Here is a 23,604-nt window from a genome sequence, read left to right as displayed (position 1 = left end):
CCGTGATTTTTTTCTTGCAATAATTGATTCTCGGCTTTGACTAATATGTTTTCCTCCTCAAAGGCTCTGAATCATTGCGTGTTCTCTTGCATTTGAGTTGTTAGTATTGCAAGTAGGGATGCTACGTCGAGTGGAGCGTTGGTCATCTCTTGTGCCATCGGGGTAAGCTCAGTAATTAGTAGTCGGGCCCCTCCTTCTAGCGGCAATTTGTGAGGGTAAGAAATCGCGGGTCAAGAAGTCAGCTGGATCGGGTCATTTACCGGATGTCGGACCTTCACCTGTTAATATTTTTGCGAGCATCGAGGACGTTTTTGGGCTTAATCTGTATGACAAGAGACAAGAACACACGCGACCGTAAGTCCCTTGGGACACCGGGATGGTGCCGGCCTAAGGAGGCTCCAGCGGTCAAGTCAATAAACTTGCAAGAGAAATAATAGATACGTGAACGATATCCTTGGAATGTTATCGTTGATGGGATGGTGGTCGGAGTTTAGGCACAACTCGTAGAGTGGCTGGAGCTCGATCTCTATGGTAAACTGACTTGTAGGAGAAAGATTATGAGTATGTCCTTGATTAAGGCAACCCTTGTAATCGTTCACGTGGGTGAAGTAAAGAAGACCTGACCTCTAGGAGAGATAAAGTAACTTGCCTATACCTTCAACCCTCTTTTCTAGGTTCATTGATATTGAATTAATCGAGCTTCGATCGTCATGAGAGAGAAAGATAGGTCGTCTGCCTTGGAATGTAGGTCGACCTCCTTTGATGAGTAGTCGCTAGGTGTGACAAAGATAGGTCGTCCTCTTTTGAATGTAGGTCGACCTCATTTGATGAATGGTCGTCAAGAGAGATAAAGATAGGTCGTCCTCGTTTTGATCAGTCGTAGGTTCTTCTTGGATCAGTCGATCTCAGAGAGAGAACAGAACGATAGTAATAGTAAAGATATCGTAGTCAACTGGTTGATCCCTCTGTATGAGAGAGAAAGTAGTGGAGTTTGTTCGCCGATTGCTCGATGACCTGCATCATTCTTGGTTCCGTCATTTTATAGTATCTCGATCGACTCTTACCCGGTGATGAGTTGTCATTTTTAATGGTCGTAACGCATGGGTTGTCACCATTTTTAACGGTGGAGTGTGTTCGCCCATCGACACGTCTTCGCCTTCGGAACTGATGAGGTCCCGGGGATAGATCCCACTGTCATCATCCACCGACTGAATATAAAAGAAGGGAGCAAACCAATAAAATAGAAGAAAAGGAACTTCGTGCCGGATAAACAGGCGGAAATTGCGGCGCAGGTTGGCAAACTCGTGGCGTCTGGAGTAATCCCGATCTAGTTCAAAGTTGCAGTCTTCTCAAGAAAACGCTCGCATCTCAGCTCTCGATAAGCAGCTTGAGGCTTATAAGGAGAGGGAAGCCGGTCTGGTTGCCCGAAGAGAGAAGGATAAGCTTGTTCTTCATGATTCTCGTATTAATATCCTTGCCTTGGCTGACAAGAACCGGGCCAAGACGATTGCCAGCTTTAAATGTGGAGACGAATTTCTCAGATCCCGAGGAAACAACTTAAAGTAAGCTTCAAAGCTGTCTGGGAGTCTGCTTGCCGTTACGCCCCTGACTCGTCTTCTCCGTTACATCGTCTCGATCAAGCCAAGGTGGTTGAGCTCGTCACTTCCGTTGCTGTTGAACATGGCATTGGGGAAGACCTCCCATTCAGTGGCCACGAGTGGGGAGTCGAAGCTGCAGGGTCCGTGATTCCGGTGGATGACGATGATTCTGACGAAGGCTCTACTTTCTCGGTCCCTCAACCTGGTCTCGATGGTCGTCATGGCCCTTCTCCCTTTGCGGGGGGGACTTTGATTTTTGATGTGTTATGTCTTTGTTTGCCCTTTACTTTTGATGCACCTTCATTTCTGTATGAATCCTTTCTTGGTTCTTTAATTGTTCCTTTTTAATTCTAGCTTACTAATGCAATTCCCTATCTTACTACGCATGCTCCGTATGATCACCTCTGTAAAAAGAAAATTTAGACTTAATCTATCATGCCCTAGCCTTACTATTTCCTTCTGCAAAATAGACCCCGAGTTAGCCCTATATAATAATTTTTGAGTGGTTCCGAAGGTAGTCCTGGAACTTTCCTTGGGCCCCTGGTCGTGGCCTCGGCTACCAGGGCTGCTTCGTCTGCTTGAGCACGACTAGTTTTACTAAGACTTCTCCTTAGGGCCCCTGGTCCTGGCCTTAGCTACAAGGGATGCTTCGTCGGCTTGAGCACGACTACTTTTACTAGGACTTCTCCTTGGGCCCCTGGTCGTGACCTTAGCTACCAGGGCTGCTTCGTCGGCTTGAGCACGACTAGTTTAACTAGGACTTCTCCTTGGCCCCTCATCGTGGCCTTAGTTACCAGGGCTGCTTCGTCGGCTTGAGCACGACTAGTTTCACTAGTACTTTTCCCTGGGCCCCTGGTCGTGATCTTAGCTACCAGGGCTGCTTCGTTGACGTGAGCATGACTAGTTTAACTAAGACTTTTCCTTAGGCCCCTACTCGTGGCCTTAGCTACCAGGACCGCTTCGTCATCTTAAGCACGACTTGTTTAACTAAGACTTTCCTTGGGCCCGTGGTCGTGTCCTTAACTACCAGGGCTACTTCGTGTGCTTGAGCACGTCTAGTTTAACTAGGACTTCTCCTTGGGACCCCTTGTGAGGGATCGCGTTTTACTTGAGCAAAGTGAGTTTAACTAGGACTCTTTTCTAGGGCCCCTAGTCATGGCCTTGGCTACCAGGGTTGTCCGTTTTGCCGAGGCAAAGTGAGTTTCACTAGGACTCCTCCTTAGGTCCCCTGGTCGTCGCTTCCGCTAGCAGGGTTATCCGTTTTGCTCGAATAAAGGTGAGTTTAACTAGGTCTCCTCCTTAGGGCCTCTGGTCCTTGCTTCCAGTAGCAGGGCTATCCGTTTTACCGAAGCAAACTAAGTTTAACGAGAACTTTTCCTTGAAAAATACTCGTTTTCGAAAAGTATTATTTATTAATTGATACTGCAACTATTGCCACATCATGACCTATTGGCCTTATTGTAGGATGAATTAAAAGAGGATTGTCCGTCATACTTGGAAAAGTCATTCCTTACTTACACGCATCTGCTGAGGGTCGCCGTGAAAGATTCCCTCATTTCCTCATTCTTGACTTTCTTGTCAGGGATCGAATTCCCTTTAGTGGTGCTAGCGTTGCCCATCCCTCCCGTGGGCTTCTTAGATCTGTGGCTTGACCTCTTGGCGAGGGCTGAGAGCGTGTTGCCTCCGGGTTCTCCCCTGCTTGGAAGTCTTTTTCCTTTAGGACGGGGTTGTCGGTCTTTCTCGTTTTGACGTTCTACTGTTCGGCTCTTGTTGGGCTCCTCCCCTGGAGTTCCTGGTCTTTCGTTAAATTTGTGGGTTAACCCCATATATTGGTGTATGACTATCTCATTGAGGGTCGGCTTGCTCATGCGTCCTCTATCGGCTCCTTGTTGTTTTAGGGTGCCTGCCATGCTCGAGCTCACCTCTCTGGCGTCCCCTGTTGTTTGACTCGCGTATTTTGAGTAACGGGTTGGTGGTTGTTTGTCCCTTGGCTCAGATGAGTAAGGGCTCCCTGGTGCGGGAAGAACTCCGGATGTTGTCTTCCGTATACCTCATTCGGTCCTCCGTTTTTGCTTTCTTTCGTGCGGTTTCTGCTTCGCACAGGTTCCCCCGCAACCTCTTTATTTCTTGGTCTTTTCTCAGTTGGTCCATTTTGAGTCGTTCGATTTCGGCCAGCCACTCCTCAGCTGTAGAGGGCTCGTCCCAAGACCTCTGGGAGGTGCGTCTGCCGGCGGACATAATTGTTTGAGAGGCTAATGAAAAACAGTTTGTTTTGATAGCGAAATGGAGAATTCGGGTTACCGAATTGATAGACTCGCTGGAGTTCTCCCCTCCTTCTAGCGCCAATTGTTGATGTCAAAAAATGGCCTCCCGTTATATGAGCATAAAAAAGGAGTTGATGCATGACAACCTCCGTTATGTGTGAATATTCTGTGATGTGGAGTCTGATTCTCTCACATGGTCCTCGCTCCAGCTCTGGTTCCTGCTCCTTGTTTCAAGCTCCAGCTCCTTGCTCCGTGCTCCTGCTTCCTTGTTCCTTGCTCCCGCTTCCTTGTTTCTATGGGAAAACCTGCAAAGGGTTCAAAAATTGCTCCGACGCTAAAGACAGTCATGGTGTTCTTTGCAGTAAAAGATTGAATATTGATTGAACCTTTTGGGGGGCGAGTATGTGTTACTCAGAGAAAGTAAACCTGTCTTCTGGAAGACAGTGAGGGCCCTTTTATAGGCAATGTTAAGCTGACTTTGATTAGTGGTTGTGGTGAGGCGGTGGCCATCAAACCGTAGAGAAGTTTCCTCTTATTCGTATCTAGGGTTTCCCTTAGAGTCTATCTCGAATCTTAGATAAGTGGAAGTTCCAGAGTTTAAGGATACTTCGTAGATATCTTACGAAAGTGATAGATCTTTGGGGAGATACTTTCTCCTCTCAGACTCTTGAAGCCTAAGCTTGCTTAGACACTTAAGATCTATAACCGACTGAGATCTTTTAGGGAGATTCTGGAATTGAGTCGGTAAGCTGTAGGCCCTTTCCTGTCTCCCCAGTTTAGGGCGTGAGAAAGAGGTGTAGCTTACACAGACCCCCCTCATTCCTTTAGTGATTATAGGGCTGATTTGTTTGTGTCGAGGGCGAAACAAAGTTGATGCCTCTTAGCTTGTCCTGGCTGACCTCCCAGTTAGGGGTGTAGGTGGCGGGTTGTCGAGGGCTTAGCTGTTCTGCTGCCTTAAGCGGGGTTGACCCTTTGGACTTTGGGTCAAGGCTTGACTTTCTGGCGTCAGTCAACGGCTGAACAATTTATGCATCATCAGCTTCGGTTTACTATAGGTTAAAATATATTTATAAAAGAATAATAATGGGAGAAAATAAATGGCTTGAAGCATGGAGTCCACCAAAAAAGACATTTTTGGACTTAATTTCCATTTCATGTTGAAAAATGATAGGGAACAAGAAAATCTAGACATACTCTAGACATACATCCTATGTGGCTTGCTTTGATTCATGTTTTTGATAATTCCAATTCATTGGACAACGAATCACAGCCGGCCACATAAGTTATATGTCTAGAGTATGTCTGGATTTTCTTGTTCTCTATCATTTCTCTTTCATGTTTTATTTTGGTGTTATAGTGTTTATTGATTGAGGAGTGGATATATGACTAATTACCCCTATTTTTGAACCTTAAGACTCAAAAATTCAATAATAAAACATTAATTTGATCTTCTACTCCACAAAAATAACAAAAAATATTACACCTAGTGATCTTAAGAAGGATAATTTTGTATGTCCTTAAGGAAAAAAAAGGTTAAGAGTCTAACTACTTTAGCCATCTCTTAAGAAACCAATAGTGCTCTTCAAGCTTTACAAAAGAAAAAACAAAGCCATCTTCCTATCCTCCTCCAAACCCCCTTTGTCCAAATATCCTCAAAGAATGAAAGCATAAAATGGAACTCATAAAAAAATAATGGCACTTAGATCAAACCGTGGTTTCCGTGTGCGGGTGCAGTTTCTTGTGGAAACCCCATAAAGGAATCACCAAAAGGGTTAGGAGATCCCATCTGTTGATGTGAAAATTGTGGAAGATATTGGTGTTGGGGTCCCATTAGCATCAAGGGTTGTTGTTGTGGTTGATGATGATGTTGAAACTGTTGTTGTTGGTATTGGAATTGTTGTTGTTGGAACATCATTTGTTGTTGTTGTTGTTGAGACATTAAAGCCATTTGAACATTAGTTGGCGGTGATATGTTGTTTGACATGCTAAACGGATCGAACGGGTTGTTTTGAACACCTCCACCACCCACCCCAACACCACCACCACCACCACCCATCCCAACACCATATCCTACGTATTGTGGTTGTTGCCTTCTTGATGCATCTTCATATAAGCTGTCAAGTAAGAGCCTATCAAATCCACCGCCCTGAAAATGAGCATACAAAAATGAGATCCATCATACGAAATGAATTTTATTCCAAAAAGTTATAAAGGTTCAATTTACATTTATCGAGGATGTAAAAATGCAATATAGTGTTCACATCGCACTTGAAAAGGCAGGGTATAGAAGTCATTACCAAAAATCATATAGTAAATGTAATTTTTTTTTTTTTTGTTGAAAAATAGTAAATGTAATTCATAGGCAAGTTTGGGATGTAGGGTACAAGATTATTGGGCGGTTGTTTTATGATATTATGGAGCTAATATTCAACTACAGGCCTATCCCTGATTTAAGCATATATGTTTTTTCTTTTCAAGGATTTTCTAGAAGCAGCACAAACCAATTGAGATGATTTGCAAAGAAACAAATAAAAGAAAGCAAAAAAGGTAAGTTCAAATTGAGGTGAGAGTACAAACCAATTTGCTTTCATTCAAATGGGCCGTATTACTGCTAGGACCGGCAACTAATGCTAGCTCCCATCCTGTAGCATTTAGGTCCCCGTAATTCGGTATCCCTTGATCCGAAGATCCTGGTTGACCTCCTAAATTTTTTCAAAAGTACGAAAAATATGAAATTCATGAATAACACATAAAAAAACACATGTATTTAAAGATGGGTACTAACAATTTCATTTCCAGTCACAAAATTCTGCCAAAAATTCAACAAACGTTTGGAGAAATAGATGGTTACGTTCGTTTTTACCAGATGTGAACTACCCATTACGGATTCATAGATAATTAAATAGATACCCGAGTTGGTGAATTAAAATAGGGTTACATATCCAACCTGGTGGAACAATAGCAAGAGCTAATGCATTGCTTTCTTCAAGCTCAGCAGCTCTCGGATTTATCTCTTGCAGACCCTGTAGGAGCCAGAAAGAAGAGAAATAAATGTTTTAGAGGAGTTAAAGAGCCGATCGAAATAAATCGAGTAAGAAAAGACGTGTGTAGTTTAAGATTACAAGTAAATCTCCTGTATCTATTAGGGGAGCTGGTTCAGGTTCAACTTCGGGCTCGGGTTGAGGTTCTTCTTTTTCTTCAACTGGTTTTTGTTCCTCTGGCTCTATTGCTGGTTTTACCGTCTCTGGAGGTGGCGGCTCTTCTTGTTTGACCACCACTTCTTCTTTCTCCTGATACTCCTAATTAAAAGAAGATAACAATTAAAATCTAACCCAGCTATAGCTACAACTCCAGAACAAACAAGAGTTGACTGAGTTACTCAAGACGAACGCTGTAAGCTCCTTAGTCCTGGAAGCTGGAGGGTTCAACCCCCATCTCCCATTTGCATTTCTCCCAAGAAAAAAAACTCGTGAACGAACATATTGAAGCCACAAATATACTAACCAGTCTTTTATTTGAAACAGAACCCACACGAGGTGCTTCGTTTATGTATTCTTCCATTGTCGCAAGACATGATGGAGGTGGCTGCACCACAAAAACGAATTTGTCAATAAGAAATTATAATAATATAAAAAAATGGGGTTTCTACGGCATTAGTTGGCAATGTTTGTGAAAAATGGAAAACCTGTCTCAAACTGGGAAACTGGAAGTTCCTAGCAAGATCTAAACCTTTGCAAAACTCATAAAAATCAGCTAGATGTTCAGCCTGCGGATAAAAAAAAAATTAAAGAAATTTCTACAATAAAGCAAGTGAAACTTCGTAAAATTTTACATTACCTGTTGACCAGCCCGCTTGTAGATATTCAGTGCTTTAACTGCATCGTGTCTCGTCATTTCAAAGTACTGGAACAACGTTTCTAAGTTAGGAAGTATTAATAGATGGAAGTCTAAGTGAGAAATCAAAGTCTAAAAAGACGAAGGATATTAGAATTATTAAGCTTACCAAGTCCATTAGATTAACTATTCCATCATTTATAGCACAATACAATTTAAAACTCTCTTTCAGTACCTGCAAAACCAAGTTGCAAACTTTTAGGCGTTCTTTTTTTGTACTTTTGGTGATATAGATAAAGCTCTAAAGGTAAAATCAACTTTGGGATTTGATAGCCTCTCTTTCACTTAGATTTTAAGACAAAATGAACAAGAGAGCGTTCTTTTGTTATTTTCTAATGTTTGAATCTGACTCATCTCATTTTAACTAATCTGAGCATTCTAAACCTGCTTCATTAGTATACGACTTGTCCAATAGTAAAATATCAATTTAAAAGAAGTAAGATGCATATTCTTCAACTGAGATTTTAAATATTGACTAAATTGAGCAAAAAATAGCTCAAGAATCTCAAGCTCTCAAGAGGTGATAGTCTATTTGGACAACGGGTTTACAGTGGTTTAGTGCTAGTTGGTATAGACTGCACAAACCCAACCAGCTCAGTTCCGTATATTTACCCCTTGTACAAACTTGGTTGTACATTTAGCGCTTCTCTTATTATGAGTCAAATTTGTCAGCTAAAAAATAAAAGGTAAAAAAGTTTGCAGCCGAACCTGAGTCAACTCATACAGCAATTTAGATTTCAAATAAAAAGAAAATAACAAAAACAAATCTAAAGATTAAATTACGTCTCAAACTTTTGTATTTCGCATATGATAATATTTGTTAAGAGAGACATAAATAAGGTTTGGACATACACACCAGAGCCAATGCGTACTGGATAAGGTAGTTGTTAAAAGCTGCTCCTTCCGGCTGCAAAAATTTGAAGACGTTATAGCGTGTTAAATAAGGACGAGACGGTAATCGAAGTAAAAAAATATTATCTACAAGGCCTAATTGTATTCTTAATAAAGACCATCAATCTGAAGTTTACATCAATAACTACCTGACAACCAACAAGACGGTATAGTAGCTGCTGCAATACCGGGAGCTGCTCTAACAGATCTTCTCTATTCAAAAGCCTTGTTCTACTATTACCCTGTTAGCAAAAACGGGGATACCGAAATTTATATCTTTCTAAAATTGGGTTTTGGGGTTGAAAATAGACCAAGATCTTAAATGAAACGACCAAGTCAATGTATTTGGTGCTTTAGTGAAATTCTACCAGTTTCTTTAGTTACTTAGATGTAACAGGATTTTGAATTCAAATATCAAATGTGCTTTCAGATATTATAACTATTGCGTGCAAAGAAGATTTCATGATTTATATCATAGTTTATAAAAACTGAAAGCTTATCTTCGGGCAGTGACTTAGTGATATACCTTTGTTCTATGTGCAGATGTACTCCAACGTTCTGCTTCTATATCATATTTTAGATTTCTAAAGCATTCGAGTCGTTCCTCTAGAAAAAGAGCATATGTACGAACCCATGCAGAGCAATCCCAAGCTGAATTGTAATCCATCTAAGTTTAGTATCAAAAATTTGGAGGCCATACGAAATTGTTTCAATAAAGCAAGAAAAAGTTTGTTATAAAATTTACCAAGGGCACTTGAGTCATCTTTGAAATTGGATATTTGAAGAACATATCCTCTACGTGAGTAGTTCAGCATTTCCTCTCTGAAAGTAGGATCGCCTTCTCTTAGTGTTCTGTGAATAACTATTAATGTCTTCAAAGCAACCTATATAACGTAATAGTAATGAGATTAAAAGTGTGGATTTCCAATTACAATGTGGTAATTAGAAACTCAATCAAATGACCCGGATCTCATTAATAAAGGAAAGCATTAAGACATCGAGAAGGTTGTAAAACTCTATCACGTCGAATGATCTTTCAAATAAACTACCTAAGCAAGTCTTAAGGTAGCAAAACACTTGTTTTCCAATCGGAGGCCGGATAGTGCTACAATTTTTTTTCAAATATATTTTTTATATCCTTTAATATGATATAATGTTCGTCCCAATACAGCCCCACATCCTGATTTAGCTACCATCGAGACCCACTCACAGATCTTCATGATACAAGGTTTTCTCTCGGTGTCGACCTGCCTTAAACCACTTTACTTTCCCGGTGTGACCAACCTAAGCGCCAAAACCAAAAACTCCGACCCTATATGTAAGACAAGGTTTGAGAGATCTTTCTAGACAATGCGGGACTGAACGCTATGCATGTGAGCCTTCTGACTCGTGTCATTATACCCAATAAATTAAAATTCATGGCTAAAACGAATATGTCCAAGTAAATTACAAACCAATTATAGATATACGTCTAAGGAGAAACTCAAAAAGGAGAGAAAGGATAATACAATCCAGTTGCGCGTCTTGTTTAATCTTCTTGACAAGGCATGAATGCAATAAGCAACATCAGCCCGTGGACGAACTGCGGAAGTTGCAGAGAATATTTCTGAAACAACACAAAAACAAGAATTACTGCTATAAGCAACATCAGTCCGTGGTGATTCCATTTCTTTCCCGCACGCCGAACATAGCCTTGAGATGTATTGAGAGAGAGAGTCATTACCACTTTGTTCATTCAAAACAACTCATATTGCTATCAAAATAACCATTTTATATCAAAATACAACAAATTGAAATTAATCCATAACCAATAAGTTCTCTTCCTAATTAGATCAATCAGATTTTTTTTTTTTTAATTCATTTCAAAATGTTAAAGCAATTATAACTCACTTCTAACATGTCTTTCCTTTGGAGGACATTCAACATGACTTGTTGCCTTGACAATTGCAATATCCAAATCCTTCAATAGCAAAATTCAAATTCAATCAAATACCCATTAACCAAAATAACAAAAGTAGATCAAATGAGTTGAATTAAATCATATTCACCTTGAATTCACTATTGACCTTAGCAAGGCCAACCTTGGTGGAATCTTTAAGTGCTCCATAGGCTTTTCTCAAGCTCTGAAGCGTCCCCATTTAGTAGGACCCACGAAGGTTACCCCTTGAAAAAGATGATGACAATAACAATAAACAATAGAGAGAGAAAGAGACATAAATTCTGGTTTTCTTTTCTGGTTAATCGTTAATGTCGCCTAGCTCTCTTATTTTTATTCAACAATAACCACCCACTTCTTTTTCTCTCCCTAACTCTGGGTGTCTCTTTCTGGGGTTCTCTCTTTCTACCGGTTTCTCCAAAACTCAGCAAGAAGAAGAGCTCTAGGACAATTTATTTTCAATCATGGACGTATCCTATTACATGGATTGGTAAATTAGATCTCCTCTTCACCAAAACTTCTCCTAATTGTATGGCTTACCAAATGAATGGTTCATTACCTTCAAATGAATGGTTCATTACCAAGTGTCATCTGGTCGGACGGTCTAGTAACTTCTCCCCGTACTGCATGTTGTTTAGGTGGGAAACATTAGTTACGTGGCACATGTAGACTTTTTTTATATTAAGGTGTTTTTTGACAAAAAGAAAAACAAAATAAAGTTCAAAATTTTTGGCAACGTTAAAAATTTATGATTTCACTTATATTAGAATTTTACTTTCTTTCAAAGTTCAAAACTTTGTAATTTTGACTACAAAATAAAGTTTTTTTTTTTTTATAATGATAAGCGAAGAAGCCCGAAACGAATACAATGAAATAAGAAAAAAAAACAGCAAAGAAATCAAATTATATCATTTCATTAGCCCCACCATTTCCTCATTCTCACTGTCCCTCTAGATTCCGCATTAACAATGTTGACTAATTCCACCGGCAGTTGACTAACATTCAAGTGAGTTACTCCCGGTCCGAGTTGTATCTTTGACAAATGATCCGCAACTTGGTTTGCTTCCCTATAGACATGAAAAACCCGAAAACTCCGAAATTGGCTCTTAAGCCTCTGAACTCTCTTCCATAACCAACAAGAAACTGCACCAAACTCAAACTGGAGAGAAACAACTGGGTGGTGCGATTTTGTAGGGTTGGTGGCGCCGCTTGTCTTCTCCGATTTTCTTGGGTGCTCGGTGATTGGCCGGTAATTGTTGTCTGCTTTTTGTCTTGATTTCTGTGTCTGATTGCTTCTCTTGAGCTGACAGTACCTTCTTGAGGGGACATGTTGTCTAAGAGGGAGGCGAGACTCCTCCTCCCTCCTCCTGGTGGTGGAGATTCAGGTCCTTGTGGTTCTGAGTTTCTATCAAAACAGAGTGTTCATGGTGAGGGGGAATCGGATCTGCGTTCTGAGAAGATTCATGATGAGTGTAAGGCTCGTTCTAGCTGGGCTGGTCTTTTTCAGAGGAATGGAAGAGTATTTCGAGAGAAAATGGATTTTGTGCCTCTTGTTGTGGTTAATGAGGAGGAAGTTCAGTTGATTTCTATGAAGGATTATGAGGAGGATATTAAGCAGTGTGAGAATTGGTTGGTGGGTTCCTTCATTGGTAGAAGGTTGGATTTCATATTGGTACGAAACTCTCTGCGTCGAATTTGGAAACCTAAGGGTGAGATGCTCATCACTACTCAAGGCGAGTCTTCATTTGTTATTCGTTTTGATTTAGATGAAGATAGACAGCGTGTTCTTGAGCTGGAACCTATTTACATTGCTAGTCGGTTATTTTTTGTCCATCCATCGAAGTTGTTCATTGAGGAAGAGCTTGAGGAGATTGAGTCTCTTCCAGTGTGGGTGTGTTTAAGGAGAGTTCCTGGTTTTTTATGAAATCGAAGAGGTCCGGCTCAGATTGTGAGTAACTTAGGGACTCCAATCATGTTGGATAGTCCCACTGAGCTTAAAACTAGAATGAGCTTTGCTAGGGTTCATGTGGAGATAGGGAAGGAGAGCTCATTTCCTTCGATAATACCTCTGTTGGTAGATGTAGTTCGAAGAGTGGAGGTCCAAGTAGAGTATGCTTGGAAGCCGATGAAATGTCCTGGGTGTGGTTCATTTGGCCACTCTATTCGTAAGTGTCTTAAAGGTGGTCGACGAAATGTCACTTCTACTGAAGATAAGGTAAATAGTCAGCAGACTGAGAAGGATACTGGGCAGAGTGGCCATGTGAAGAAGGGAGAGGGTGGTCACAAGGTTAAGGTGGATAGTGTTAATGAGGTAGGGCAATCTTCAGCTCCTAGTTTCCCCATCAATGCTCCTACTCGTGCTTAGGGTTTGGGACCTGTTATGGTTCCTCCTGCAAAGAGTTTGGGGCCAGCTCGAGAACAAGTTCTCTCACCTGGTGTGCTAAACTTGGCAAAAAGTGTGAAGAGAACTGGACAACCTACTGGATTGAGTTTGATTGATGAAGTAATGGAGGAAAGTGGAAATGGATGGTCTGTGGTAACTAATAAGAGGAACAAGAAGGCTGGTCCTAATACTGGGTTAGTTTATTCTGGGTTTCCTGATGATACTGAGCTGACAAAGGGGACAAAGAGGCAGTGTGTAAGTGTGGTTAAGTCAGAGGGGGCTAAGTCTGAGGTGAGTACTACAATAGAGGGAGGAATTGTAGGGTTTTGTGTATCCTATACACTAACTAGTGTTCTAAGCGGAATCTCAAACATCATATGTTTAACACTAGATTGACCAGGATCATATGCATAAACTAATCAATGAACTAGAAGAGAGATAAATACCTTAACGCGTTTTTCCCTCGAACCATTCCAATCGCATGCAAAGATCAAGAGCTCCAATTGTAGCTCCTCTACTTGAGACACCGATTGAATAGACTTGATCTCCCTTCCTTTCAGACTGCTAGGACTTACTAGAAGGTTGAGAAGAACTCTTCTTCTTGACTAGATTGATAGAACGGGAGCTTTTTTCTATATTCCTCTCTCTCCAATAGCTGTATATTCAGAGAGAGAGAGAACTGTATATTTTTCCACTAGAGAAAAATCCACACCTTTTCTGTTCTCAACTAACCCAATACATAGACAAACCCTAACTAGAATCCCATTCAGATTAGGTTTTCTATTTTCGGGTCACAGAAAAGATAATTACCTATTTTGATAATCCCTTAAGTGTGGCCGGCCAGGGCAGCCCACCATGGGCTTTATATGGCCAGCCCACTTACTCTGGTCGGCCATCACATGGCCGTCCCAATGAGCCTTCTTTTCTATCTTGTCCCGATTCTCCATTCGGACCCTTTCGGCCTTTCCAGTTGGATCCCATCCAACTTTAGCCTGTTCCCGTCTAGTCAAGTCTCTCCGATCAAGCTACCACTCTTATGTGTAACCCGTTGTAGGATCCGGTCTATGTTAGCCGTGAATCAAATCCTTGATCCGACGATCGTAGTTGGCTTCTAGTAAAGCATTACGACCCCTAATTGGACCGGACTGGATGATCTTTACGTGTGGTCATCGTTATCCTAACTGACATATTAATCGCATTGCCACCTTGGTCGAAGGACACTCCTTCGGAAGGACATCTCCTTCAGACCGAACGGATAAATCCTTCATTCTCCCACTTGTACTTAGAACAAGTGCAATGCTCGATTCCCATGTCGCTTAGTATCTCATCTGATACGTCACACCGTTCAGACTTTCTTGATCTGGAGAACAACTGTCAATTCAAATGATTAACTCTTAATCCATTTGAGTGCGGCCACACATTTTCCAGTTGCTTATCCTCAAGTGGCCCGGAGATACTTATTCCTAACTTAATAGGAGGACATCATCCAGTCTTGTACTCCCACTTAACTTCATGTCTATCGTGTCTCCCCCAGTATGTCGCCTTTATAACCTGCTTTTACGGCGCGGCGTTTGACGGTACCAAAGTTCGACATTCCTTACATAAGATGAGTGGAGCACTCATGTTTACGGAATCTCTCCAATCTTGCCTATGAGAGTTTGTGACGTTTTTCAACTCCTTGAAAAACTCTCATCTTTGGGTTATCCAGTGTAGATTCCCCAATCTACACCCATGTAATTGACTTAAATACCATATTCCTATAGCCCATGGAACTGCGCTATCAGTCAATTCCCATGCTAGTCTTCTTGAGTCATTGTTGTCCATGCAATGACCTGGACTAGGGACTCAATAATGAATCTATTCCATGTTCACTTAGTAGGGTTCCATTTACCAGATCACGTATCTGATAAACCTACCTGGAATTCCTCATTATTTTGGACCGTCATTAAACACTAAACCATTATTTAACGACAGAAATAACTCATTTATTTCTTTTATTGAATGTAGCTAATTGATTACATAAAACTCCTTTCATTAATCCAATTACAACTTAAAGCCATTCATCGATGCGCTTTATACCTATGCCCCTTCTATGACTCTCATACTTGGGTTGAGGCAGTGGTTTAGTTAACGGATCGGCAACATTGTCGTCCGTATCGACTTTGCAAATGACCACATCTTTTCGCTCAGTGATTTCCCTAATCACGTGGTACTTCCTTAGGATATGTTTGGATTTCTGGTGTGCTCTTGGTTCCTTAGCCTGGGCGATAGCTCCATTGTTGTCACAATACAGAGTAACCCCATTCTCTATGCTAAGAACTACACCAAGTTCGGAGATAAACTTCTTTATCCAAACTCCTTCCTTGGCTGCTTCCGAAGCGGCAAGGTATTCTGCTTCTGTGGTAGAGTCTGCTATAGTAGTCTGCTTTGAGCTTTTCCAGCTTACTGCTCCTCCGTTTAGACAAAAGACATAACCCGACTGCGATCGGAAATCATCTCTGTCTATTTGGAAGCTCGCATCCACATGGCCTTCCACGATTAGTTTGTCTTTCCCGCCATAAACCAAGAAGTGATCCTTTGTCCTTCTCAAGTACTTCAGGATATTTTTGGCTGCGGTCCAGTGTTTCTCACCTGGATTAGATTGGTAACGACTACACATGCTCAGAGCATATGAGACGTCTGGGCGAGTGCAGACCATGGCGTACATGATAGATCCTATTGCCGAAGCATAAGGCACCTTCTTCATGTGTGCTAGCTTATCAGGATCTCGGGGACACTGAGTCTTGCTTAGCGTCGTACCATGTGTCATGGGTAGGAATCCTCTCTTAGAGTCTTCCATCTTGAACCTCCCAAGAACCTTATCGATATAAGTCTCTTAACTAAGTCCAATCATCCTCCTTGATCTATCTCTACAGATCTTGATGCCCAATATGTATTCTGCATCTCCTAGGTCTTTCATTGAAAAACACTTCCTAAGCCACTCTTTCACGGAGTCAAGCATAGGAATGTCATTTCCAACGATCAGTATGTCATCCACATACAGGACCAAGAAAACTAGGTTGCTCCCACTAACCTTCTTGTATACACAAGATTCCTCTTCATTCTTCAGAAAACAAAACTCTTTGATTTTCTCGTCAAATCGAAGATTCCAGCTCCGACTTGCTTGCTTCAACCCGTAGATGAACCTTTGAAGCTTGCAAACCTTTCTAGCATTCTTGGAATCCTCAAAACCCTCAGGCTGTGTCATGTACACATCCTCTTCCAGTTTACCGTTCAGGAAGGCGGTTTTGACATTCATTTGCCAAATCTCATAATCGTAATGAGCTACAATTGCTAGAATAATCCTAATGGACTTAAGCATCGCGATAGGGGAAAAGGTTTCTTCGTAGTCTATACCCTGGACTTGTCTGTAACCTTTTGCCACGAGTCTAGCTTTGAAAACGCTCACGTTTCCATCCTTGTCTGTTTTCATCTTGAAAATCCATTTGCATCCGATGGGTTCTACTCCATCGGGCAAATCAACCAAGTTCCAAACTTGATTCTCAGACATGGATTCGATTTCGGATTTCATGGCTCCCAGCCATTTTTCGGAGTCTGGTGATGTAGATTGTTGCGGAAGCGTAAAAGTAATGGAATCCACCATTATAACAATGATAAAATACGTAAATAAACTGGTAAAATACGTAAATAAACTGATAAAGTAAAGAACAAAACGATAAACTTGATTACCAATAAACTTGATTCATAATATTCTCTAATCTGAATAACAAGGACAGACCTGACTTCCTTTTATAAGAATTTAGAAACTTCTAGATAGACTCAAATTAGGATTCCTAAATATCAAAGATACTCAAACATAGAAACTTCTAAACCTAGACTTAGTAGGAAGTACTAAAACATGGAAACTCCTAAACTCTAACCCTAATGGACTCGGCCATGAGGCCCTCTAACTAGTTCGGTCGTGAGGCCCATCTTGATGGTCTCCATCATACTCCCCGACCGAGAACGAACTTGCCCTCAAGTGAGACTCAACAATGCAATCCTTAATTCCCACTTCGAGCGAACGGTGCATTGGGATCGAAGGACACCCACTTGGACGAAATCACTAGCTTCAATCTCATAGTGCAAAGAATCTTGCAAAAATAAATGTAGGAAAGAAACTTCCAACAAATTGCAACATCTCCCGTCATCTTTTAATTTGATGAAGAAGACCACAAACACCACATAATATTTTATGGAAAAATCAACCTTGAATTTTTTCACTTGAACGATCTTCCCACGTTCATCTTCGTGTTGCTTATAAACCAAACTCGAATATGGCTTAATCAAATCTAAACTAGAATGAACTGACCTTTTCAAGCTAAAAGAGGACAATTCACTTTGTTCTTCTTGTTCCTCCGTCATTGAGAAAATTTTATTTTTTTTGTCAAGAACTTCTTCAATACCATCGAACACGGTGACCGAAGTAACATTCGAGAACTGTCTACTGGATTCAATCTTTGTCTCCACATATGAAAAATATTCATCTAAAGGAAGAAAAACATACCTAAAGATGCTTTTCAATGTAGTCCAATCGTCGAGGAATTTTTTTCCTTGATCAATGAGTCTCCATTGCATCTCGTTGAATTTTTCATAGACTCTTTTAGACAAGTGTTGTTCGATGACAAAAACCTTATCTTCGTCATGGACTTCTTGGTTTATAAACCAATCTTCCATCTGTTGAATCCAAAAATCTATATGATATTGATGATCAAACATAGGAATGTCGGAATCGACATTAATTTTGTTTTGATCTTTTCGATCAACATAGAGTTGTTGTGAATCTCTTAAAGGATCCCAACCTAAACGCGGAAGATTATTCCAACATTCAAGATGAGAAGTATTTAAAAAAAATTATCTGTTCCCAGATTCTTAAAGCTCTGAATACCAGCTGATGCCACTGTAGGGTTTTGTGTATCCTATACACTAACTAGTGTTCTAAGCGGAATCTCAAACATCATATGTTTAACACTAGATTGCCCAGGATCATATGCGTAAACTAATCAATGAACTAGAAGAGGGATAAATACCTTAACGCGTTTTTCCCTCGAACCATTCCAATCGCATGCAAAGATCAAGAGCTCCAATTGTAGCTCCTCTACTTGAGACACCGAGTGAATAGACTTGATCTTCCTTCCTTTCAGACTGCTAGGACTTACTAGAAGGTTGAGAAGAACTCTTCTTCTTGACTAGATTGATAGAACGGGAGCTTTTTCTCTATATTCCTCTCTCTCCAATAGCTGTATATTCAGAGAGAGAGAGAGAGAGCTGTATATTTTTCCACTAGAGAAAAATACACACCTTTTCTGTTCAAAACTGACCCAATATATAGACAAACCCTAACTAGAATCCCATTCAGTTTAGGTTTTCTATTTTCGGGTCACAGAAAAGATAATTACCAAAATACCCTTTTGGGGTATTTTGATAATCCCTTAAGTGTGGCCTGCCAGGGCAGCCCACCATGGGATTTATATTGCCGGCCCACTTACTCTGGTCGGCCATCACATGGCCGTCCCAAGGAGCCTTCTTTTCTATCTTGTCCCGAATCTCCATTCGGACCCTTTCGGCCTTTCCAGTTGGATCCCATCCAACTTTAGCCTGCTCCTGTCTAGTCAAGTCTCTCTGATCAAGCTACCACTCTTATGTGTGACCCGTTGTAGGATCCGGTCTATGTTAGCCGCGAATCAACTCCTTGATCTGACGATCATAGTTGGCTTCTAGCAAAGCATTACGACCCCTAATTGGACCGGACTGGATGATCTTTACGTGTGGTCATCGTTATCCTAACTGACAAATTGATCGCATTGCCACCTTGGTCGAAGGACACTCCTTCGGAAGGACATCTCCTTCAGACCGAACGGATAAATCCTTCAGGAATGACTCAGGAGGAATGTTTGAATGAAGCTAAAGATGCAGAGCTTGATGAAGAAGAGGTTCAGGGAGAGGATGGGGATGGAGTTGCTAATATAGTGGCTTTATTTACAAAAAGAGTTAAGGGTAAGCTGGCAAAGCCACGGTTGAGGGGTAGGGGTCCTTATAGAAGTTTAGATGCTTAGTCTAGCTAGTTGGAATGTTAGGAGGCTTAACAATCCTCCTAGAATAAGGGATGTTAGGGATATTGTTAGAGATAAGAAGTTGTCAATGTTGGGGTAGGTTGAAACTAGAGTTAAAGAGATGAATAAAGTGGCTATTCAGAGAAGTATTTGTCCATTTTGGTCTTTTTTGGATAACTATGAAGAGGATGAGGGTGGTAGAATTTGGTTAGGCTGGGATCCTAGGGTCATGGATGTCCAGTTATGCCTTAAGAAAGACCAAGTCTTGCTGTCCATGTGAGGGTGATGGATGGTAGGGAATGTCCGGTGGCTGTTGTCTATGGTAGAAACTCTAAGGGGTTGAGAAAGAATTTGTGGAAGGATATTGTGGATCTTTGCGAGTCTTTTGAAGCTTCTTGGATGTTCCTAGGTGACTTTAATTCTATTCTGAGTAGTGAGTAGAAGATGGGTGGTCAGATGGTGAGTGCTAGTCATTGTGAGGACTTGGTGGATTGTTTTCAGAAGGCTGGTCTGTTTGATTATGACTTTTCTGGGTCTCTTTATACTTGGTCCAATGGGTAGGAGGGTGAGAATGGTATTTGGGCTAAGCTAGATAGGGTGGTGATTAACATAGATTGGATGAAAGTGTTTCCTGATTCTAAGGTGTGCTTTGATCTGCATAGGTCTTCTGATCACACTCCAACTATTGTTAGCCTTGAAGACATGGTGGTTAGGGGCAGGAAACCTTTTAAGTTTTTCAATTGTTGGGTGGAAGAGCCTGGGTTTATGGAGACAATTGAAGAGGTGTGGATGGAACAGGTTGAGGGCAATCCTATGTTTAGACTTGTATATCTAAACTTAAAGCTGTGAAGAATTGCCTGATTCAGTGGAAGGTAGCTAAGTTTAAAGACTTCCCTGATCAGGTTAATGTTGCTAGAGCTCAGTTGGAGAGGGTGCATGGGCTTTTGTAGGTAGATCCTCCTAATGTTGAGTTGAGAAGGGAGGAGAGAGCTGTTGTGGAGAAGTATTCTCATCTGGTCAGTGTGGAGGTAGCTATGCTGAAGCAACAGGCCAGGGTTAAGTGGCTAACTTTGGATGATGGGAACAATAAGTTTTTTCACAGAACTATTAAGGAGAGGAAAGCGAGGAACTCCATTAGGCAGTTGGTGGGAGAGGATAGGGAGGTTGTGGAGGAACAAGATAGGGTGATTCAGGAATATGTGAACTTTTATGAGAGGATGCTGGGATCTAAGGAGAGTTGTGATGAGAAGGATGCTATTTTAGATTATTTTCAATTCCAACACCCTGTGGAGTATTGTCAGAGCTTGGAGTTGGTGAAACCTGTTAGTAGGGATGAGATCTTACATGCTCTGTCTACTATTGGTTCAGAGAAGGCTCTTGGGCCTGATGGTTTTTCTTCTTACTTCTTTAAGAAGTGTTGGAGGACAGTTGGTGATGATTTTGTGTTGGCTATCCAAAATTTCTTCAAATCAGGAAGGATGCTAATGGAGGTAAATTCTACACTTGTTTCTGTTGTTCCTAAAATTCATAATGCTTATTCTCTTGGGGATTTTAGGCCTATTTCTTGCTGTAATGTGGTGTATAAGTGCATTTCTAAGACTCTTACTAAGAGGTTGAAGTTAGTGGTGTTCTCCATGGTGAGTGAGAATCAATCAGCCTTCATTTCTGGGAGGTGCATTCAAGATAATATTATGTTGGCTCATGAGATTGTTAGGAGCTATAGTCAGAAGAAGGGGGTTTCTAGGTGCACTGTAAAAATAGATCTTAGGAAGGCTTATGACACAGTGAGGTGGTCCTCTTTGTTCAAAATCCTAAGAAAATTTCATTTGCCTGAGGTGTTTGTTAATTGGGTCTCTGTGTGAATAGGGGTTTTCATGGATATTTCCATGAGAAAAGGGGTCTGAGGCAGGCTGGTACCATATCCCCTTACCTTTTTGTCATGGTAATGGGGGTATTTTCAGTTCTTTTATTAAAGGAGAGTGAGGCCAGGTTTCACCTACACCCTATATGTAAAAACCCAAAGATTACACATTTATGTTTAGCAAATGACTTGATGGTGGTCTTTAGAGGGGATGAGGACTCTGCTATTGCTCTTAGTGGGGTTCTCAGGAGTTCGAAGAAGGGGATTGGTCTGGGGGCTAACTGTCAGAAAAGTGTTATGTATTGGGCTGGTTCTGAGTGCAGCGAGAAGTAGAAGATTCAGGAGGTGTTTGAGTTTCAATGGAGAGCTCTTCCTATTAGATACCTTGGTTTACCCTTGATTGCTGGTAGGCTTTCTTATGATGACTGCACCCCTCTTATTCATAAGATTGGGAAAGTTGAAGAAGATAGAGCTGTGTGGACAGTGAGCAGTCATGAGGAATTCAGTGTGAAAGATGCTTATGATCACCTGAGGTGCAGGAGTGCTACTATTGAGTGGCATATGCTAGTGTGGTCTGGGTGTTTTGTTCCTAGACACAGTTTTATAGCCTGGGTGGCTTTGCAGAGGGGGCTGAAGACTAACATGAAACTGGTTTCTTGGGGATTTCAGGTGCAGAGGAGGTGTCATATATGTGAGATAGAAGAGGCGACTGATTTTCACTTGTTATTTGAATGTCAGTTTTTTGTTATTGTTTGCCAGGAGCTTATGCATTGGTTGGGATTCAACCCTGGTTTCACTGACTGGGAGGATGCTATAAGGTGGTGTCTTAGACACTTCAAGGGGGACCAGTTTAGTAACAAGGTTAGCAGGATGGTGTTTTCAGCTTTCATTTATCATATTTGGAGGGAAAGAAACTTGAGAGCTTTCCAAAGTACTAGTAGGAGCGAGGAGGCAGTGTTGCTGGTTATAAGAAATGAGATGGTGCTGAAAATGGCTCACTGGGATGGGAGGGTTGAGTTCACTAATGCTAACAGCAGGCTTTTGAATCTTCTTAATGTTGATAAGATTATGTTGAGGAGGGGTTTCAAGGCTTTGAGATGGAAGCCCCTTGAAGATGGTATGGTGTTGATAAATACAGATGGGACTGTTGATGAAGATATAACTGGATATGGTGCTATTCTTAGGAATGATAAAGAGGAGTCTTAGCTGTTTGTGCTGGTGGTGGTATCCCTAGTGATGTGCTTACCCATGAGCTTTAGGGGGTGTTACTTGGGTTGAAGGTTGCGGAAAGGCTGGGGCTGAAGAGGGTTGTTGTGGCTTCTGATTCTGCTGTGGTGGTGATTTTTCTAAGTCTCCTCCTTGGAAGGTTTGGGGTCCGATTAAGGAGGTTAAGGATGCAATGGCTTATTTTGAGCAATGCCTTGTTGCTCATGTCTTCCGAGAGATTAATAAGGCAGCTGACTTCTTGTCGAGGCTGCTAAATAATGGAGTGATCCATCTGAATGTTGGGAATCTGCCAAGCGAACTTGCTGATATTGTGTCTAATGATAAGAGGGGGATCATTAAGCTTAGGAAATTTTGGCATGTAGAGTCTTAATTGGTTTTGTTTTCTTGGTTTTTTGGATCATTATAGGCTGTCTATAATGAGGGTTGTATGAACTCTAGTTCTTTTGTTTCAATAAATGGGTCGGGGTCCCTTTAATCCCCGGCTTTTGAAGCGAGATAGTAAGATTCCAGCGATCGATGGTCCTCTGATTCTCCTCCGTATCTTCAAACAGTTTGGTAACGGTGTTCAGCTTGATCCGCACTTCATCACAAATAGTGTGGATAATCAGCCCCGGCGACATGACATTGCCTCAAAATACCCTATTATTCCGCTCCTTCCAAATATGATAGACATAGGTATTTAAAAGAAACGAACCACCCGGGCAGCAATGGAAAGCCCATCAAAGTGATTAAGACAGCACTGTAACTCCTCTTCCCAATCAACAACACTTACTCTCTGAATCCCATCTTGCGTAGTAGCGATTCCCATATATTCTTTGTAACCGAACAACCAAAGAATAGGTGGAAATCCGTTTCTTCATCTCCCCCACAGAAAACACATGTAGTGTCTATAACCATATCCCAACTAGCCAGAAGAGCTCTAGTTTTGAGGCGTCGTCGAAAGGCTATCCACGTGATGAAACAATGTTTGGGTATACCACCTGGTGACCACACTAAGGAAGTCCAGCTCAGTCGAGTCCCTCTGGGTCGAATTGCTTCATACGTCTCTTTGAGAGTAAACTCTCAATTCTGGCTGGGCATCCAGATCACCTCATCTCTGAGAGTACTATCCACCACCACCTCTCTAGCCTCGACCGCGATAGTCCCTAACATAGCTGCAATATGAGAGGAAAAACCCAGCTCGACTGCCCAATAAACTGAGAGGCCCGTGCATTTAAATGTAGGTGAGAATCATATATATACCCCTCCTCCAATACATCATAAAGAAGACCCTTAGGATGCCATAAGTCAGTCCAGAAAGTAGTATTCTGGCCATCCCCCAAAGAAGTACACATGAGACGCTGAGCCGTGGGCCTGCTAGCTAGAATCCAATACCAACACCAAGAGCTGTTACTCGGGGCTGAAAGAGTCCAGAAGTGCTGATTTTTGATAAGATTATTTCTCACCAAAATCAGCCCA

At 41.4% G+C, this 23,604-nt stretch overlaps 2 protein-coding genes across 3 annotated transcripts; one reads left to right on the top strand and one right to left on the bottom strand.

The window, feature by feature from the left end:
• Window positions 1-5,285: 5,285 nt before the first annotated feature.
• LOC147531684 (putative clathrin assembly protein At5g57200) lies at window positions 5,286-11,317 on the bottom strand. 2 transcript variants are annotated; one of them, XM_086648350.1, is made up of 15 exons: window positions 10,696-11,317; window positions 10,538-10,607; window positions 10,156-10,253; window positions 9,393-9,531; window positions 9,174-9,298; window positions 8,797-8,889; window positions 8,613-8,663; window positions 7,866-7,931; window positions 7,700-7,765; window positions 7,548-7,628; window positions 7,367-7,447; window positions 6,985-7,161; window positions 6,810-6,885; window positions 6,440-6,564; window positions 5,286-6,008 (listed from the first exon to the last, which is right to left on the bottom strand). In XM_086648350.1, the coding sequence occupies exons 1-15, from the start codon at window positions 10,783-10,785 to the stop codon at window positions 5,562-5,564; spliced, it is 1,785 nt and encodes a 594-aa protein (XP_086504476.1). In that variant the 5' UTR covers window positions 10,786-11,317; the 3' UTR covers window positions 5,286-5,561. The 2 variants fall into 2 exon arrangements, with proteins under 2 accessions (XP_086504476.1, XP_086504477.1); XM_086648351.1 differs by having other exon boundaries at window positions 6,985-7,152.
• Window positions 11,318-19,502: 8,185 nt separating this feature from the next.
• On the top strand, window positions 19,503-22,125 carry LOC147531683 (uncharacterized). The gene is made up of 7 exons (XM_086649799.1): window positions 19,503-19,615; window positions 19,721-19,841; window positions 19,925-19,960; window positions 20,009-20,847; window positions 20,925-21,248; window positions 21,330-21,588; window positions 21,679-22,125. Exons 1-7 carry the CDS (start codon window positions 19,503-19,505, stop codon window positions 22,123-22,125), a joined length of 2,139 nt encoding a protein of 712 aa, XP_086505925.1.
• The last annotated feature ends 1,479 nt before the right edge of the window (window positions 22,126-23,604 follow it).

The sequence above is a fragment of the Eschscholzia californica genome, unplaced genomic scaffold, assembly GCF_041429995.1.
Source record: "Eschscholzia californica isolate CP2 unplaced genomic scaffold, dmEscCali1.0.p SCAF_6, whole genome shotgun sequence".
NCBI lineage: Eukaryota > Viridiplantae > Streptophyta > Magnoliopsida > Ranunculales > Papaveraceae > Eschscholzia > Eschscholzia californica.
Note: the sequence above shows the minus strand (reverse complement) of the source record. Positions and strands in the feature narration are given on the sequence as shown.